Here is a 19,452-nt window from a genome sequence, read left to right on the forward strand (position 1 = left end):
AACAGGAAGGATTTACATCCATGCTCTTCTTATAAATACATTAGTTTGTGCTCATGAAATTCCATGGCCAGTTTCTCATGCATGCTCAGCCTCTGTCTTTATCCTCTGGCCTGGGTTAGTGCACAATGTTCCCTCCTGGCTGCTGCAGATGTAGCAAGTGGACCTTCATCCTGTCTTGTCCCCTTCAAGCTATGGTGATCATTTGCCTTTCGAACATTATTACATTGCTTCGTTAGAGAACATTACATACATTTGTATAATGGGAGTGCACGAGATGACTGACAACATTGCATATTCCCTGAAATCTGGGGATGGCACGTGTTGACAGAATGTGTCCTACCAAATGAGGAGTGTAACAGTCCCCAATCTGAACTGGGTGGTGGTTCATTTCTTTACTATCAAATGAGGAGAGACAAACTTATCACACAAGTCAGAGCTTTACTTAAACTAAATCTTTATTAGTGAGAGCTTAGCAATAGCGATGGCTGGTCGACGAATCACCCTCAGATGATTCGTTGAGAGCCCCGAGACAAAAGGTATTTTATAGCTAAGATACACCCCTTTCAACCTACATGACGAACAACAGATATATAGAATGGGTCACAAGGTTAAGATCTGTATGAAAGATACCTATAATTCACAGCAGACAGTATCTGCTGTAAAACCAGTCATCTTTGTGTACAGACCAGGCTCTGACCCTGGGGTCATCTCTCCCCGGTACCATATAGAACAGAAACATTAACTGGAATGTGGTCTCTTTAGGTTTTATCACCCACAAGACAATATAAATCCTCAGTAGAACACACACACAATAGTTATACGAATACTCTATTCTGTTGCATAAAACAACTATTTGATGCAATAAAAGTATTATAACATAATCTTGCAAATATCCACCATAACTGTCAAAATGGTCATCGGGGATACCATCCAGGGGTTGCTGGCTATCAATGATCCCGGTCAACAAGACCCCCAGCTCATCTGTCTCTGGTCTTACTGGGGTCTGCCACCAGTCTTGTTCAGCAGTCTTTTGGCTTGGGGGTAGAAGCTGTTAAGGATCCTTTTGGTCTTGAACTTGGCGCTCCAGTATCGCTTGCCCTGTGGTAGCAGAGAGAGCAGTATCACTTGGGTGACTGGAGTCTTTGACAATTTTTTGTGCTTTCCTCTGACACGCCTAGTATATAGGTCCTGGATGGCAGGAAGCTTGGCCCCAATTGATGTACTGGGCCGTACGCACTACCCTGTAGCGCCTTACGGTCAGATGCCGAGCAGTTAACATACCAGGTGGTGATGCAACAGGTCAGGATGCTCCCTATGGTGCAGCTGTAAAACTTTTTGAGGATGTGGGGACCAATGCCAATTTTTTTTTGTCTCCTGAGGGGAAAAGGTGTTGTCGTGCCCTCTTCACAACTGTCTTGGTGTGTTTGGACCGTGATAGTACCTTGGTGATGTGGACACCAAGGTACTTGAAACTCTGGACCCACTCCACTACAGCCCCGTCAATTTGAATGGTGGGCTAGTCGGCCCGTCTTTTCCTGTAGTCAACGATCAGCTCCTTTGACTTGCTCACATTGAGGGAGAGGTTGTTGTCCTGGAACCACACTGCTAGGTCTCTGATCGTCTCCCTTTAGGCGGTCTCATTGTTGTCAGTGATCAGGCCTACCACTGTTGTGTCATCATCAAACGTAATGATGGTGTTGGAGTCATGTTTGGCCACGCAGTCATGGATGAAAAGGGAGTACAGGAGGGGACTGAGAACACACCCCTGAAAGGCCCCAGTGTTGAGGATCAGCTTTGCAGATGCGTTGTTGCCTACCCTTACTACCTGGGGGCGGCCCATCAGGAAGTCCAGGATCCAATTGCAGAGGGAGGTGTTTAGTTCCAGGGTCCTTAGCTTAGTGATGAGCTTTGTGGGTACTATGGTGTTGAACGCTGAGCTGTAGTCAATGAACAGCATTCTCACACATGTGTTTTGTTTGTCCAGGTGGGAAAGGGCAGTGTGGAGTGCGTTTGAGATTGCGTCATCTGTGGATCTGTTGGGGCGGGATGCGAATTGGAGTGGGTCTAGGGTATCCGGGATGATGCTGTTGATGTGAGCATGACCAGCCTTTCAAAGCACTTCATGGTTAACGACGTGAGTGCTACAGGGCTGTAATCAATTTACAGAAATACTCATTATAAATGTTAAATGAAAATACAAGTGTTATGCATGGAATTAAAGATATACTGCTCCTTAATGCAACCGCTGTGTCAGATTTAAAAAAAGCTTTACGGAAAAAGCAAACCATGCAATAATCTGAGTACGGCGCTCAGACAAAAAATACATATATCCGCCATGTTGGAGTCAACAGAAGTCAGAAATAACATTATAAATATTCACTTACCTTTGATGATCTTCATCAGAATGCACTCCCAGGAATCCCAGTTCCACAATAAATGTTTAATTTGTTCAATAATGTCCATCATTCATGTCCAAATAGCTACTTTTGTTAGCGGGTTTGGTAAACAAATCAAAACTCACGAAGCACGTTCACTAGTTGCAGACGAAATGTGAAATGCGCGTGACTGCTGGCAGACCTCTGACTCATTCCCCTCTCATTCAGCCCCCCTTCATAGTAGAAGCCTCAAACAAGTTTCTAAAGACGGTTGACATCTAGTGGAAGCCTTAGGAAGTGCATAATGACCAATGTCCCACTGTAACTGAGTTGGAAATCGACCAACCTCAGATTTCCCACTTCCTGGTTGGATTTTTTCTCAGGTTTTTGCCTGCCATATGAGTTCTGTTATACTCACAGACATCATTCAAACAGTTTTAGAAACTTCAGAGTGTTTTCTATCCAAATATACTAATGATATGCATATCTTACCTTCTGGGCCTGAGTAGCAGGCAGTTTACTCTGGGCACCTTATTCATCCAAGCTACTCAATACTGCCCCCAGCCATAAGAAGTTAAAGGTCTTGCTCACATCGGCTACCGAGTGCGTTTTCACACAGTCGTCCGGAACAGCTGGTGCTCTCAGGCAAGATTCTGTGTTGCTTGCCTCGAACCGAGCATAAAAGGCATTTATCTTGTCTGGTAGGCTCGTGTCACTGGGCAGCTCGTGGCTGGGTTTCCCTTTGTAGTCCATAATAGTTTTCAAGCCCTGCCACATCCGACGAGCATCAGAGCTGGTGTAGTAGGATCCAATCTTAATACTGTATTCACGCGTTGCCTGTTTGATGGTTCGTCTGAGGGCGTAGCAGGATTTTTTATAAATGTCCGAATTAGTGTCCCACTCCTTGAAAGCGGCAGCTTTAGCATTTAGCTCGATGCGGATGTTGCCGGTAATCCATGGCTTCTGGTTGGGTTATGTACATATGGTCACTGTGGGGACGACGTCGTTGATGCACTTATTGATGAAGCCGATGACTGAGGTGATATATTCCTCAATGCCATTGGATGAATCCCGGAACATATTCCAGTTGTGTTAGCAAAACAGTCCTGTAGCGTAGCATCTGCGTCATCTGACCACGTCCGTACTGAGAGAGTCACTGGTGCTGCTTGTAAGCATGAATCAGGAGGATAGAATTATGGTCAGATTTGCCAAATGGAGGGCGAGGGAGAGCTTTGGATGCATCTCTGTTCGTGGAGTAAAGGTCATCTAGTTTTTTTCCCTCTGGTTGCACATGGAAAATCCCGACAGCTCTATATTATCTGTGTTGTTGTTCAGCCACAACACGGTAAAACATAAGATATTACAGTTTTTAATAACCCGTTGGTAGGACAATCTTGATCGTAAATCATCCATTTTGTTTTCCAATGATTTCACGTTGACCAATAGAACAGATGGCAGAGGGGGTTTACTCACTCGCCTACAAATTCTCAGAAGGCAGCCCGACCTCCACCCCCTTTTTCTCTGTCATTTCTTCACACAAATTACGGGGATTTGGGCCTGTTCCTGAGAAAGCAGTACAGTATATCCTTCATGTTGGACTTGTTAAAGAATAAAATCTTTGTCCAGTTTGAAGTGAGTAATATTTTTTCTGATGTCCAGAAGTTATTTTCGGTCATAAGAGACGGTAGCAGCACCATTATGTACAAAATAAGTAAAAAGGAAGTTACAAACAATGCGGAAAAAAAGGAACAAACTAGAACAGTTGGTTAGAAGCACATAAAACGGCAACCATCCCCTCTGGCGCCATTCTGTCACTGGGCTCGTCTACTACAAATGGTAGTCCAGGCATTATTTTTCTTGTTTTCTGTTGATGACTCATGCTGTTTTTCTCAATAATTGGGTGTTTTTACACAATTCGCTTTCATATGTTTTTTTTCAAATTCACAGAAATGATTTGAATGTTTTCCTTTACCTCTGTCAATATTTTGGTTTAGGTGACTTGCTCCAATTCCACAAAATGCTTATGGTTTAAGTGTCCCATCCCTGGTTTTTGAAGCATCCTCAGGTCAGCACCTAGTGCACATTGTTATCTATTTAGGATTCACAAAGATTAACTTTACCTTAGTCTGGGGCTACCTAGTCTAGACCTAATTAATCTGAAGTTAAGCAACATTTTAGAAAGCCATTTAAAAAAAAATCTGGATTAATTTAAGTATAATTAGCCTAGTCCTGATTTTAAATTCAACTCAGTACACAAAACCACTCCTATATGTGTGGTACCAGTTGAGAACTTTCGTCTAATTCCCTGGGATATGGATCTTCTCTGGAAAATCAGTATTTTGGTATTTTTTGTTTACTACCAGGGCCCAGGTCAGGCAGTACTGCTCTAGAAGGTCCAGGCTCTGCTCTAGGCCATGTGCTGTGGGTGACTTCTCTGCAAAGAGAAGGCATTTAACCTCTGAATTGTTCAGATTAATACCAGTGGCTCAGGATTTTTCTAGAAAAGTGGCCAATTAGTTTATGTAAATGTTGTAGAGCACTGCCCTAACCCATCTGGACAAGAGGAATACCTATGTGAGAATGCTGTTCATCGACTACAGCTCGGCATTCAACACCATAGTACCCTCCAAGCTCGTCATCAAGCTCGAGACCCTGGGTCTCGACCCCGCCCTGTGCAACTGGGTACTGGACTTCCTGACGGGCCGCCCCCAGGTGGTGAGGGTAGGCAACAACATCTCCACCCCTCTGATCCTCAACACTGGGGCCCTACAAGGGTGCGTTCTGAGCCCTCTCCTGTACTCCCTGTTTACCCACGACTGCGTGGCCACGCACGCCTCCAACTCAATCATCAAGTTTGCGGACGACACAACAGTGGTAGGCTTGATTACCAACAACGACGAGACGGCCTACAGGGAGGGGGTGAGGGCCCTCGGAGTGTGGTGTCAGGAAAATAACCTCACACTCAACGTCAACAAAACTAAGGAGGTGATTGTGGACTTCAGGAAACAGCAGAGGGAACACCCCCCTATCCACATTGATGGAACAGTAGTGGAGAGGGTAGCAAGTTTTAAGTTCCTTGGCATACACATCACAGACAAACTGAATTGGTCCACTCACACAGACAGCATCGTGAAGAAGGCGCAGCAGCGCCTCTTCAACCTCAGGAGGCTGAAGAAATTCGGCTTGTCACCAAAAGCACTCACAAACTTCTACAGATGCACAATCGAGAGCATCCTGGCGGGGTGTATCACCGCCTGGTATGGCAACTGCACCGCCCTCAACCGTAAGGCTATCCAGAGGGTAGTGAGGTCTGCACAACGCATCACCGGGGGCAAACTACCTGCCCTCCAGGACACCTACACCACCCGATGCTACAGGAAGGCCATAAAGATCATCAAGGACTTCAACCACCCGAGCCACTGCCTGTTCACCCCGCTGTCATCCAGAAGGCGAGGTCAGTACAGGTGCATCAAAGCTGGGACCGAGAGACTGAAAAACAGCTTCTATCTCAAGGCCATCAGACTGTTAAACAGCCACCACTAACATTGAGTGGCTGCTGCCAACACACTGTCAATGACACTGACTCAACTCTAGCCACTTTAATAATGGGAATTGATGGGAAATTATGTAAATATATCACTAGCCACTTTAAACAATGCTACCTTATATAATGTTACTTACCCTACATTATTCATCTCATATGCATATGTATATACTGTACTCTATATCATCGACTGCATCCTTATGTAATACATGTATCACTAGCCACTTTAACTATGCCACTTTGTTTACATACTCATCTCATATGTTATACTGTACTCGATATCATCTACTGTATCTTGCCTATGCTGCTTTGTACCATCACTCATTCATATATCCTTATGTACATATTCCTTATCCCCTTACACTGTGTATAAGACAGTAGTTTTTTTGGAATTGTTAGTTAGATTACTTGTTCGTTATTACTGCATTGTCGGAACTAGAAGCACAAGCATTTCGCTACACTCGCATTAACATCTGCTAACCATGTGTATGTGACAAATAAAATTGGATTGGATTTGATTTGATTTGATTGCAACCCTGGCGATGGACCCGCTCCTGGTTAAAGAATTCTGTTATTTTCTTGCCCATTTTGATGCTGCACCTATTGATTTATTTATGTAATATGTCTTACCCCCTTCACCACTTTCAATAACCTCTCTCTTTCTGGGGGATTTGGTTGGAGGTAGTTTTACAATCGTCTCTACATACCACAGTCATAAACTCAGCAAAAAAAGAAACGTCCTCTCACTGTCAACTGTTTTTATTTTCAGAAAACTTAAATGTGTAAATATAAATATTTGTATGAACATGACAAGATTCAACAACTGAGACATAAACTGAACAAGTTCCTCAGACGTGTGACAAACAGCAATTTAATAATGTGTCCATTAACAAAGGGGGGTCAAAATCAAAAGTAACAGTCAGTATCTGGTGTCGCCACCAGCTGCATTAAGTACCGCAGTGCATCTCCTCCTCATGGACTGCACCAGATGTGCCAGTTCTTGCTGTAAGATGTTACTCCACTCTTCCACCAAGGCACCTGCAAGTTCCCGGACATTTCTGGGGGGAATGGCCCTCACCCTCCGATCCAACAGGTCCCAGACGTGCTCAATGGGATTGAGATTGCCTGCAATGACAACAAGCTCAGTCCGATGATGCTGTGACACACCGCCCCAGACCATGACGGACCCTCCACCTCCAAATCGATCCCGCTCCAGAGTACAGGCCTTGGTGTAACGCTCATTCCTTCGGCGATAAATGCGAATCCGACCATCACCCCTGGTGAGACAAAACCGCGACTCGTCAGTGAAGAGCACTTTTTGCCAGTCCTGTCTGGTCCAACGACGGTTGGTTTGTGCCCATAGGCGATATTGTTGCCGGTGATGTCTGGTGATGACCTGCCTTACAACAGGCCTACAAGCCCTCAGTCCAGCCTCTCTCAGCCTATTGCAGACAGTCTGAGCACTGATGGAGAGATTGTGCGTTCCTGGTGGAACTCGGGCAGTTGTTGTTGCCATCCTGTACCTGTCCCGCAGTTGTGATGTTCAGATGTACCGATCCTGTTCAGGTGTTGTTACACGCGCTGTCTTAGGCGTCTCACAGTACGGACATTACAATTTATTGCCATGGCCACATCTGCAGTCTTCATGTCTCCTTGCAGTATGCCTAAGGCAAGTTCACTCAGATGAGTAGGGACCCAGGGTATCTTTCTTTTGGTGTTTTTCAGAGTCAGTAGAAAGGACTCTTTAGTGTCCTAAGTTTTCATAACTGTGACCTTAATTGCCTACCGTCTGTAAGCTGTTAGTGTCTTAACGATGGTTCCACAGGTGCATGTTCATTAACTGTTTATGGTTCATTGAACAAGCATGGGAAACAGTGTTTAAACCCTTTACATTGAAGATCTGTGAAGTTTTTTACGAATTATCTTTGAAAGACAGGGTCCTGAAAAAGGGACGTTTCTTTTTTTTCTGAGTTTAGCTCTCATAAGTTTCTCCAACTGTCCAACTAATGAATCGTTTTCAACACAATTTGATGTACACTGTGACATGGTTTTATTGTATTATTTCAAATGATTGGTATTTCATTCGCTTATTATTTTTGTTGTGTCAAAATTAATAATTTGTATAAATTTCACAACTTTCTGTTCAAAAAGTAATTGCCTCCGAAAATACGTTTATTTTGAAATTCATGGAAAAAACCGTTGACGCCAGGTCCCACGGTAATCTCGCGATAGACTGGAACACGGCTTAAATCAAGGAAGTAGCGAGGTGGGTAGTTTACTTCATTCATGAACATTGACATGTTGTCGGTAGTTATTAATATCACGATTATCTATTAAATAATATGTTTATGGTCTTTGAAAAATGCCTGCAATTTACATGTCATGTAAATCGCGCACAATTTGAAACATCAGGGATGGGCTAACGTTAATGCTTGGCTAGCTAGCTAGCTCGCACTGGGAAACAAAACAGTCAGGACAGGCAACGACATCGTTACTAACGTTAGCTAGCGTAGATACTAGCTAGCTAGTAATGTTCGCTAGCTAGCTTTGCCTGAATTTGCTTTGAGAACCCAGTTATTTTCACCTGTCCGTGTGGTTCTTGTTTGTCGAACTGACAGTCTGTTGTTGTCTTTTCCTGGACACTGACTGCTGGCATATTCAAAATATTTATGTTGATTTATGAGCAGGGAAGCACTTTAACGATGTTAGCCGACTGTCTGCCCAAATTAGTCAGCTAGCTAGCTAATTACCATGAGCTAGCTAATCGGGGCCATCGTCTCGGTCTGCTCATTTTAAGTTTACTAGCTAGCTACCTATATGTCAGTAAAGTAATGACAAAAGCAAAAGGCTCAGGCCATTTTCAGTGTGAGCGTTTTGCAGGTCACAGGTGCTTTGGTTAAATTGAGCAAAACCATAGGGTGCCTTATTGTAAAATAAGTTGGCATAACTATAACGTTGTCACACTCAAAATAGTGTTACACATAACTTCCCCCTTGTTGACAATAAGTAGCTTTGCAGTTGGTTATTATATTTGGGAGACCTTAAACAACTTTGCTAGCTACTAATTTGAAGTAGCTAACTTGCTCCAGTGTTGTTATGCCAAACAACTGTTTTAAACTAAAGTATACAATGTCAATCTTTCAAACAGTCAATTCCCTATCAGTGTCACTCACAATGTGGTCATATTTATGTCCTTCTCTCAGATGGAGAACTTGCATCTCTCACAGGGATAGTGCAGTCTCCCGTGCTGTCAAAGGATGCCGCTCATCGCCAGGAACACAAAGAACTCTGGGACACGGACTGCCTCTGTAACTTGCAACCCAGCCGGTTGCTGGGTGTTCAGAAGACGAGAGAAAAGATGCCCGTTGTCTTCATTGTCTGTGCCAGATAGTAGAGAGAAGCAGTGCGTCTAACCTCTGTGTTCGACAAACTCCCCAACCACAACGCCTTTAAAACCTAAACACAACACACACAAAAACAACCAAAAAAACTATGAACTTTCTTACAGCCCTCGTGACGTTTGAGAACCTCCATGAGGTCCGGAGGTTGTGTCACTGGGGCCCAGTGATAGCCCTGACAGTCATCGCCGTGTGCTCCTCCATGGCCATATTAGACTCCATTATCTGGTACTGGCCATTGGATACCACGGGAGGGAGCTTCAACTTCATCATGCTCATCAACTGGTCCGTGCTCATTCTCTACAACTACTTCAACGCTATGTTCGTGGGCCCTGGTTACATCCCCCTTGGCTGGAAACCAGTAAGGAGCTAAGCTGAGAAATACATCTTTATTAATAACCCCATTATACAGAGACAAGGGAAACTGATCATTTTGCTGCTACACAGCAATGTGTTGATGAACAGAGTGGTCACTTAGCCTTATACCCTGGTCCTCCTGGAGAGACAATTGGGTGCAGCCAGGCGTTTGTTCCAGCCCAGCACTAGGCCTTGATTGGTTCAATCCAGAGTGTTGGTGTTGGGTTAGAACAAAAGCCTGCTCATCCTGTGGGACCAAGGTAGGGATGGGCACGGTTAATCGAATATCCGAACGGACATTAGTGTTATATTATTTGAGTGAGTGTTCATTTTTGGAGAGAACATTTTAACAATGAAAAGCTTTGTCTAAATTAAATAATTATTGTGGCATTTTTTATTTTTTTTATTTAATAAAATGACACACTTTTGAATGTAGTTTTTATAACGGTGCGTTGAGCTACTGCTGAGCATTTATCCCTCCAGGCTGCCTTGACATCGGTATGATATATCCCCCACTTCAAATGGCATTACAGGCACTCACCTAATGGACTTTCCATTATACCTGACAAAGACAACCTTTTTGTAACAGAAATACTTCTATCATGGTGAAAATCTAACTTATTTTTCTCTGTTGCTTTTAGCTAAACCACCGGAGAAAAGCAGCATATCCCGTTTACCTCTGTCATGTGTATTTGCGTCATTCTGATTGGTCTAGAGTCAATAGCATTTAAAAAAGAAATACAATTTGTCTATCCGGATATCCGATAGAGTAGAAATTGAATGCATCAGGCCCTTGACGTGTGTTTTCTCCTCTTAAACAGGAGAAGGAAGAAGACACCAAGTACCTTCAGTTCTGCAGAATGTGCCAAGGCTACAAGGCCCCGAGATCCCACCATTGCCGCAAGTGCAACAGGTAGACTTGGCAACCCTGACTCTGTCTTGTCACTGCTACAAATGTGCTCTAGTTGTGCTTCTTTGTAGCGTATGCTTTTTTTTTTTTCAGGCAAGTCTCCCATTGACGTAAATTAATTATTTACTTGAAAATTTTATTTGCCCACACTTAGCTCACCTATAATTCGGTCCCAAAATGATTGAATAGCACATGTTGGGCTTTAAAGCAAAAGGGTTTATTCACTTGGAAGCAAACCGGACGAAACAGGGAGGGACTAACTGGATCTTGGCCAGTAAGTTGCAAAACATTTTGCTACTGTTTGCACTAATGAATAAACACCAGTATAGTTTAAGCCAATTTACTGAAATGTATGCACCCATCCATTAGTTCTTTATCTCTTAGTAGCGGTCTAAGCCTGAGCTCTACTAACTCACTTAAATATGGGGTGTGCTCAGCTGGGTGGAACAAAGGAGATTGCAGTTAGAGATTAACCACATAGAATGGGCGCTGATTTTTACTACTCATACTTTCTACTAATGCTACGATTCATAATAAGGAAATTGCTCTGTAACATCACATTTCTTCCTGCCAGTGCCATCAGCATGTCAATCATTCAAGCCTGTGTTTCACAATGCTGATATTCCTCCCCTTCCACTTTTTCCTCCGCCTTTCTCCTCTTCCTTCTCGCCTCCACCCCTTTTTTAAGATCCACAATGAAAATAAGTCTGACTTTATTGTTTTTAATCCTCAATTACTTTTAATGTGTGTGTTGTTGTATTCACATGGCTGAGACAAGTTCATATGCTTTTTAAAATGGATAAATCATTTCATTCATTTATTCATCCTCAGGTGTGTGATGAAGATGGATCACCACTGCCCGTGGATCAACAACTGCTGCGGCCACCAGAACCACGCCTACTTCACCAGTTTCCTGCTGTTGGCGCCTCTCGGCTGCTCGCACGCCGCTTTCATCTTCATCATGACCATGTACACACAGCTCTACGAGAGGGTGAGGAGTCAGTGGCACACTTGCATTTGACCTCTTATCAATTCATCATTGTAGGCTGGTTTCCCAGACCCATAACCTCACCTTATTGCCGACTCGAACCATACTGTTTCGTTTGGAGATATTACAGTACTTTTTGCTTCCAGCAACTATGCTTCCAGCAACTATGGTGGATATGTAACCAGGCCAGCTCAGGACAATTTGGCTCAGTTTGACTTGACTCAGTAGTGTGAAAAGGGTACCAGATTAAGCCTACTCCTGGACTGAAAAGCTTGCTCAATGGAGATTCTAAATTGTTAGTGTATTTTCGTCTAGTAGTCTTTGGGTCCTAGAAAAGCTCAATATAAATGCATTCTTATTAATTGTTTTTATAGATATCCTTTGGCTGGAGTACCGTGAAGATCGACATGAGCGCCGTCAGACGGTTTCAACCCATCATGCCGTTCAGCGTACCCGCCTTCGCTGCCACTCTCTTTGCCTTAGGGCTGGCACTGGGCACCACCATAGCCGTTGGCATGTTGTTCTTCATACAGGTAACATGCTCATTGGGGGTAATATTATACTGATGGTAATAGTATGCCCATTGTCCATTTTCAGCTATTTTCCAGGTGCAGGGTAGACCCATATGAATGTCTAGTGGATTCACCTCTAGTAGATGACACTGTATACTTGAGTGTGTATTTAATTAAAGACATTCTCCGGAACTTTAGCGACTACTATGTATTTTTTTAAACTTTACTGTCTTACCTTAATTAGCCACGAAATCCCTAGTTTGAACTGTTTTTCTGGAAGCTATGCTGTGCCATTTTCCCTACATATGCCGTGGGCCAGCCCCCTAGAAATGTAAGTTCTATCCAATGAGCTTCAGCCCCTTGCCATTGGATTGACAGCTAGCAAGATGCACACACAGCAGATATAGGGAGAGAGAGAGCGATGACATGGTGCACATGTGAAGTAGTAGCAATTTACGGGGACCACTTTTGGCTCGTGAGCGCTACTTTCAGAGCTGTTGGCTAAAAACGATACAAAATCTCTTTAAGAGATGATGGTAGTACTTTTTGATAGGTGTTACACATGTTGCCCATGTTTCCCTCAAATAATTCCCACCAAACCTTTATTCTTCTCTCCACCCAAGATGAAAGTCATCCTTCGAAACAAGACCTCCGTTGAGGCCTGGATTGAGGAAAAGGTGAGTGTTTGTCATGGAATAAGCAGTTTGATTAGGTTTTGTACAACCACTATACAACCTTACCTTGTTTGAAAATTACAACCTCATTACTCCTCGTCTCCTTTTTCTTCTGGACAAGTTTCTTTTCACCTGCTAGGCCATAACCTTCATGATCCCTGGTGCGAGTGTATTTGTCAACAGCCGTGCCACTTGTCCAAAAGGCAGGATAATCCAGTAGATCTCAGCTAATCTAATAGACTAGACATCAGTGTTATTCTAGTGGCCTCTTCGCCTGTCAAGGGCTTAGTACAGAAGAACTTAGCTAATGTGACACTAGGATTTTAAGATGGTAGGTAAACCCTAAGACAAACATTGGAGCCAGAAAGAACCATGTGAACTCTTTCACTCTCTTTCTGTGTGTGTGTGTGTGTGTGTGTCTCATTATCAATTACTCTTTTGCTCCCTCACTCTTTTTCACTCTGTCTCACTCCCTTTCTCTTATCTTTCTCTCTTACTTTTTTAAATGTATTTTTCTCTCACTCTGTCATGCTCACTCACTCACTAAATGTTTCTCTCATTCCTGCCTCGTTTCTCTTTTTCCCATTCCGTCCCCTCCATCCTCAGGCCAAAGACAGAATTCAGTACTACCAAACGGGGGAAGAGTTTATCTTCCCCTACGACCTGGGCCGGCGCTGGGAGAACTTCAAACAGGTGTTCACCTGGTCAGGGAGCCCAGAGGGCGACGGCATTCAATGGCCCATCCACGCCAAGTGTCACCAGCACACCTTAACCGTAAGCGATAATGATGTTGATGTAATGTTGTCAATTAGCATTAGCAGACATTTTTATCCAATTTTGACTTACATTCAGTTATGCTATTATAAGCATTTTTAAAGAAAACACTAGGTTTGTATTGTCATGTTGTTATGGTGATGTAAAATGGAATCCAATGTGACTGACAGTCAGATGTGTGTGTAAATATACAGTGCAAGTCAAAAGTTTGGACACACCAACTCATTCAAGGGTTTTTCTTTATTTTTACTGTTTTCTACATTGTAGAATAATAGTGAAGACATCAAAACTATGAAATAACACATATGGAATCATGTAGTAACCAAAAAAGTGTTAAACAAATCAAAATATATTTTATATTTGAGACTCGTCATAGTAGCCACCCTTTGCCTTGATGACAGCTTTGCACACTGACTTGTTGGAAAGGTGGCATCCTATGACGTTGCCACGTTGAAAGTCACCGAGCTCTTCAGTAAGGTCATTCTACTGCCAATGTTTGTCTATGGAGATTGCATGGCTGTGTGCTTGATTTTATACACCTATCAGCAATGGGTGTGGCTGAAATAAATATAGATAGATAGATATAATACATTTTGTTGTTGTAAGTATGTGTGTGGTCCATCTGGTAATGAAATCCACCATTCTGGTATTGCTAGCGCCATGCTCCAACCCAACTGAACCATCAGAACATGGGTTGTCACACTTAACAGACTTGAGATGTTTGGCATTTTCAATGATAAACCTTTATCTTGTGTTTGTTTGCTTTCTAGATTGAGCAACTGAAACAAAAAGCTGACAAGCGGGTGAGAAGTGTAAGTAGCTGACCTGTTCCTGTTCAGACAGCAATGGGTAGCATTGGTTCAAAGACACCTCGTATGTATTGATGGATGGTGAAATATTTGCAACCTCATCTACTTAGGTGAATGTTTGTTTGCAGTGTCTTTAGTATTCCAGACAATATGTTATTCTATTTTCCCATTCATTCGGAAAACGTGTATATACAGTGCAATCGGAAGGTGTTCAGACCCCTTCCCCTTTTCCACATTTTGTTACGTTACAGCCTTATTCTAAAATGGATTCAATTAATGTTTTTCCTCATCAATCTAAACACGTTACCCCATAATGACAAAGTGAAAAGAGGTTTTTAGAACATTTTCCAAATGTATAAAACAATATATTTAAAAAACGTATTTACATAACTATTCAGACACTTTAATATGAGACTCAAAATTGGGTTAAGGTGCATCCTGTTTCCATTGATCATCCCTGAGATGTTTCTACAACTTGATTGGAGTTTACCTGTGGGAAATTCAATTGATTGGACATAATTTGGAAAGGCACACACCCGTCTATATAAGGTCCCACAGTTGACAGTGCATGTCAGATCAAAAACCAAGCCATGAGGTCGATGGAATTGTCCGTAGAGCTCTGAGACAGGATTGTGTCAAGGCACAGATCTGGGGAAGGGTACCAAAACATTTCTACAGCATTGAAGGTCCCCAAGAAGTTTGGAACCATCAAGACTCTTCCTAGAGCTGGCCACCCGGCCAAACTGAGCAATCGGAGGAGAAGGCCCTTGGTCAGGGAGGTGACCAAGAACTCGATGGTCACTCTTACAGAGCTTCAGAGTTCCTCTGTGGAGATGAGAGGAATGTTCAGAAGGACAACCATCTCTGCAGCACTCCACCAATCAGGCCTTTATGGTGGAGTGGCCAGACGGAAGCCACTCCTCAGTTAAAGGCACATGATAAACGTTTCGGGTAGCCTTCCACAAGCCTCCCACAATAAGTTGGGTGAATTATGGCCCATTCCTCCTGACAGAGCTGGTGTAACTGAGTCAGGTTTGTTGGCCTCCTTGCTCGCACATGCTTTTTCAGTTCTGCCCACAAATATTCTATAGGATTGAGGTCAGGGCTTTGTGATGGCTACTCCAATACCTTGACTTTGTTGTCCTTAAGCCATTTTGCCACAGATTTGGAAGTATGCTTGGGCTCATTGTCCATTTGGAAGACCCATTTGCGACCAAGCTTTAACTTCCTGACTGATGTCTTGACATGTTGCTTCAATATATCCACCAAATTTTCCATCCTCATGATGCCATCTATTCTGTGAAGTGCACCAGTCCCTCCTGCAGCAAAGCACCCCCCACAACATGATACTGCCACCAATGTGCTTCACGGTTGGGATGGTGTTTTTCGGCTTGCAAGCCTCCCCATTTTCTTCCAAACATAATGATGGTCATTATGGCCAAACAGTTCTATTTATGTTTCATTAGACCAGAGGACATTTCTCCAAAAGGTACGATCTTTGTCCCTATGTACAGTTGCAAACCGTAGTCTGGCTTTTTTATGGGGTTTTTGGAGCAGTGGTTTCTTCCTTGCTGAGTGGCCTTTCAGGTTATGTCGATATAGGACTTGTTTTACTGTGGATATAGATACTTTTGTGCCTGTTTCCTCCAGCATCTTCACAGGGTCCTTTTGCTGTTGTTTGGGATTGATTTGCACTTTTCACACCAAAGTACGTTCATCTCTAGGAGACAACGCGTCTCCTTCCTGAGCGGAATGACGGCTGCGTGGTCCCATGGTGTTTATGCTTGCATACTATTATTTGTACAGATAAACGTGGTACCTTCAGGCGTTTTGGAAATTGCTCCCAAGGATGAACCAGACTTGTGAAGGTCTAAAAAAAAATTCCTAGGTCTTTGCTGATTTCTTTTGATTTTCCTATGATGTTAAGCAAAGAGGCACTGAGTTTGAAGGTAGGCCTTGAAATACATCCACAGGTACACCTCCAATTGACTCAAATTATGTCTATTAGCCTATCAGAAGCTTCTAAAGCCATGACATCATTGTCTGGAATTTTCCAAGCTGTTTAAAGGCACAGTCAACTTAGTGTATGTAAACTTCTGACCCACTGGAATTGTGATACAGGGAAATAATCTGTCTGTAAACAATTGCTGGAAAAATTACTTGTGTCATGCACAAAGTAGATGTCCTAACCGATTTATAGTTTGTTAACAAGACATTTGTGGAGTGGTTGAAACACTTAGGTTGAAGTCATTAAAACTAGTTTATGTAAACTTCCGACTTCAACTGTAAATGTAATATTTCTGTAGAAAAAATATATATATAAATTGTCTAAAATGTCTAAAATTTTGCTTTGTCATTATGTGGTATTGTGTGTGGATTGATGAGGGATTTTTTTTCCCCCAATCCATTTTAGAATAAGGCAGTAACGTAACAAAATGTGGACAAAGGGAAGGGGTCTGAATAACTTCCGAATGCACTGTACCTTCCAAACGCCGACTACATTGGCATCCCTTTCTGAAGCCGCGTCTGCATCATATTTCTTTACAAATATGTCGCTATAATCCACTTTTAAATGTTGAAGTTGGGATGTTATGATCATGATGGTATAATAACCATATTATATCCTGTGGCTCGGCCAGCAGATTCAGTATCGGGTAGTGGAGGACTACAACGGAGCCTGCTGCCCACTGAGCAAGGGCCTCAACACCTTCTTCAGGACTCCCTGCACCGAGGAGCCCCGCATCGGCCTCCACAAGGGGGAGACCATCCTTGCCACCCGGGGGACCAAGTGAGTTTCTTTTGAGAACTAATCTGCTAGCTTTTGGGTGGGGGACCAATCTGCAAGTTTATGGCTGGAAACAATCTGCAGTTTGTTTGTGGGGAATGTATTTTCAGGCTTTGGGGGTTCCAATCTGCAGGGTTTTTGGGGAACCAATCTGCAGATTTTGAGGCGAACCACTAAAGTGAACTCCATGACCTCCATGGTGATACACGTCTCTTCTGATTGGGGAAAACTAGTCTGATAGTTACCGTAGTCATGGTATTACTCATTGCCATAGCGATAGTACCATTTTGAAAAGTCCTGAGTGCCTCAATAGAGAAGAGAAATGGCAATATTTTACGCCTTTGGGGTTATTAGCCTGTCCCTATAATTTAGTTATTTTTGAAGTTGGTTCTTACAGGCTCCATTTGCAGCCAGGTATTATGTTCGGGCTATTCCGAGCTTCTTTTTTCAGCTGAGTGCTTTCCCACATGCCTGCCAGGTTGTCAATTGATAAATTACTGTACCTGAATGGCCGGAGAATGTCAGAGAACTAATTGATTTCTAAAAATTTTCAGAGAATTTCAGAACCATGAATTATTTTCTGTGCTTCTTCAGATGGTGGATGTATGGGGACAAAGTGCTGGATGACGAGCAGACTAAAGGTATGGCTCCGAACATGGAAGAATACCAGGTTTACTCAAAGCTTTCTCACCTGTGCACATTTTTTCAGCCATTTTGCAGAAGAGAATGGAAACTTCCAAACAGAGCTGTTACATACTCAAGATTTACTATCACACACTTTTTTAATGTGTGTGGTTCTGTATTTGCCCTTTTCTGGTTTCATCTTCCAGAGAGAAAAAATATATAGCAAAGATGCAAGTGAATGACGTGAATCTGGCCCTCCCGACACTGCAGAATGATAATAATTACTGTTACTGTATATTTCTAACGTGATCTCTTTGGTTCTTCCTTCAGCTGGAGCTCGCCTGCGGGGTTGGTTTCCCCGCCGGTGCGTAGAGAAGTGCCATTACGACACAGCAGTGACTAGTGCAATGACCAGTGAGACCAGCAGTGAGGAGAAGAAAGTGAAATAAGTTTATGACATTAAGATTTGCCACAGGGCAGGGAGTGGTATGACGCCCAATTCCTGGAGGTCTTCATTGTCTCTTGTCTTTCTCCTTGGTAATACATAATACCATATGCCACTAAACAGATTATTTTTAATTCAAGAGAAGTACAGTGAGTGTATGTGATCCCTGTGGAAAGTGAACCCGCTACCTCGGTGCCACCAGCGCCATGCCCTTACCAACTGAGCCACTGAGGTCTTTGTGTGTCTTTCAATGGGTGAATCGTAATTGTATTTTTGCGCTCTGGGCTTTGAATACTGTTGAGACTCGCCCCCAGTCGCTCACCAACTAAGGAGTTCACAATCCCGGGATGTGTTTTGATAGTCAATTACTTGGCAAAGTGAATTTCACCCTTCGTCTGTACTGATCTGGAAACGTAGGATCAATGAGAGCAATATGGTAAATGCTTACGGACTTTTTTCATTCACCTGTCAAAATCACATCAGTGCAGATAAGGAGAGGAAGCCACTTTAGCCTATTGAAATACATCCCTGCTTTCCCAGGTCAAAATCAGATACTAGTTACAAGGAAACATTTTCATTTTAGCAGACACTATAATCCAGAGCGATTTACAGGAGCAGTTAGGGTCAAGTGCATTGCTCAAGGGCACTGACAGTTTTCACCTAGTCAGCTCGGCGATTCAAACCAGCGACCTTTGGGTGACTGGCCCAACGCTCTGAACCGCCAGGCTACCTGCATACGTCCCTGGCCTCCAGGAGTTTAGTTTGATACCGCTGCCAGAGAAAGAGACAACTATAGTCTTAAACAATAGGGATTTCATTTGTTTAGGAGTTGGGCCTTTTACTTGAATCCGCTGTTTTATCATTTTTCCTGATGTCCTTTGCCGATTATACAATTATGCAAATTCCTCTGCCCAGCTTTAACCCAGGGCTTCGTCATGCACTTTCTTCTCTGTATTCTTTGTACAGCCAAAAGAAAATGCTAACTTTTGTTTTAATTTTTTGAATTGTTCTTATTATTTTTGTAAAACACTGTCACCCTCAAAGTGAATAAAAAAATGAAACATGTCCTTCCCTATAACAGCAGAGTGTCAGTTATCTTTGTATTTCACACTCCATCATGAATGACCTTTGACTTTATTGTGTGAAACTTATTTTTAGGTATATTTACTGCTGTGTCGTGTGTGTGTGTGATGCAAACCTTCAGGGCCCCTAATAACAAAGTGTCTCAGCACAGGTCTAGTATCAGGACCCCTCTGT

At 42.9% G+C, this 19,452-nt stretch overlaps 1 protein-coding gene across 4 annotated transcripts; it reads left to right on the forward strand.

Annotated features, from left to right (window-relative positions):
• The first annotated feature begins 8,080 nt into the window (after positions 1 to 8,080).
• On the forward strand, positions 8,081 to 19,275 carry zdhhc6 (zDHHC palmitoyltransferase 6). Of its 4 annotated transcripts, none has more exons than XM_020453823.2 (11): positions 8,081 to 8,185; positions 9,123 to 9,678; positions 10,496 to 10,587; positions 11,416 to 11,575; positions 11,947 to 12,105; positions 12,708 to 12,761; positions 13,365 to 13,532; positions 14,303 to 14,344; positions 16,981 to 17,129; positions 17,721 to 17,767; positions 18,081 to 19,275. In XM_020453823.2, exons 2-11 carry the CDS (start codon positions 9,412 to 9,414, stop codon positions 18,197 to 18,199), a joined length of 1,257 nt encoding a protein of 418 aa, XP_020309412.1. In that variant the 5' UTR covers positions 8,081 to 8,185; positions 9,123 to 9,411; the 3' UTR covers positions 18,200 to 19,275. The 4 variants fall into 4 exon arrangements, with proteins under 4 accessions (XP_020309412.1, XP_020309414.1, XP_031655345.1 ...); XM_020453825.2 differs by having other exon boundaries at positions 16,984 to 17,129; XM_031799485.1 differs by having other exon boundaries at positions 8,183 to 8,226; positions 16,984 to 17,129.
• Positions 19,276 to 19,452: the final 177 nt, after the last annotated feature.

This window comes from Oncorhynchus kisutch, linkage group LG20, assembly GCF_002021735.2.
Source record: "Oncorhynchus kisutch isolate 150728-3 linkage group LG20, Okis_V2, whole genome shotgun sequence".
In the NCBI taxonomy this organism is placed as follows: domain Eukaryota; kingdom Metazoa; phylum Chordata; class Actinopteri; order Salmoniformes; family Salmonidae; genus Oncorhynchus; species Oncorhynchus kisutch.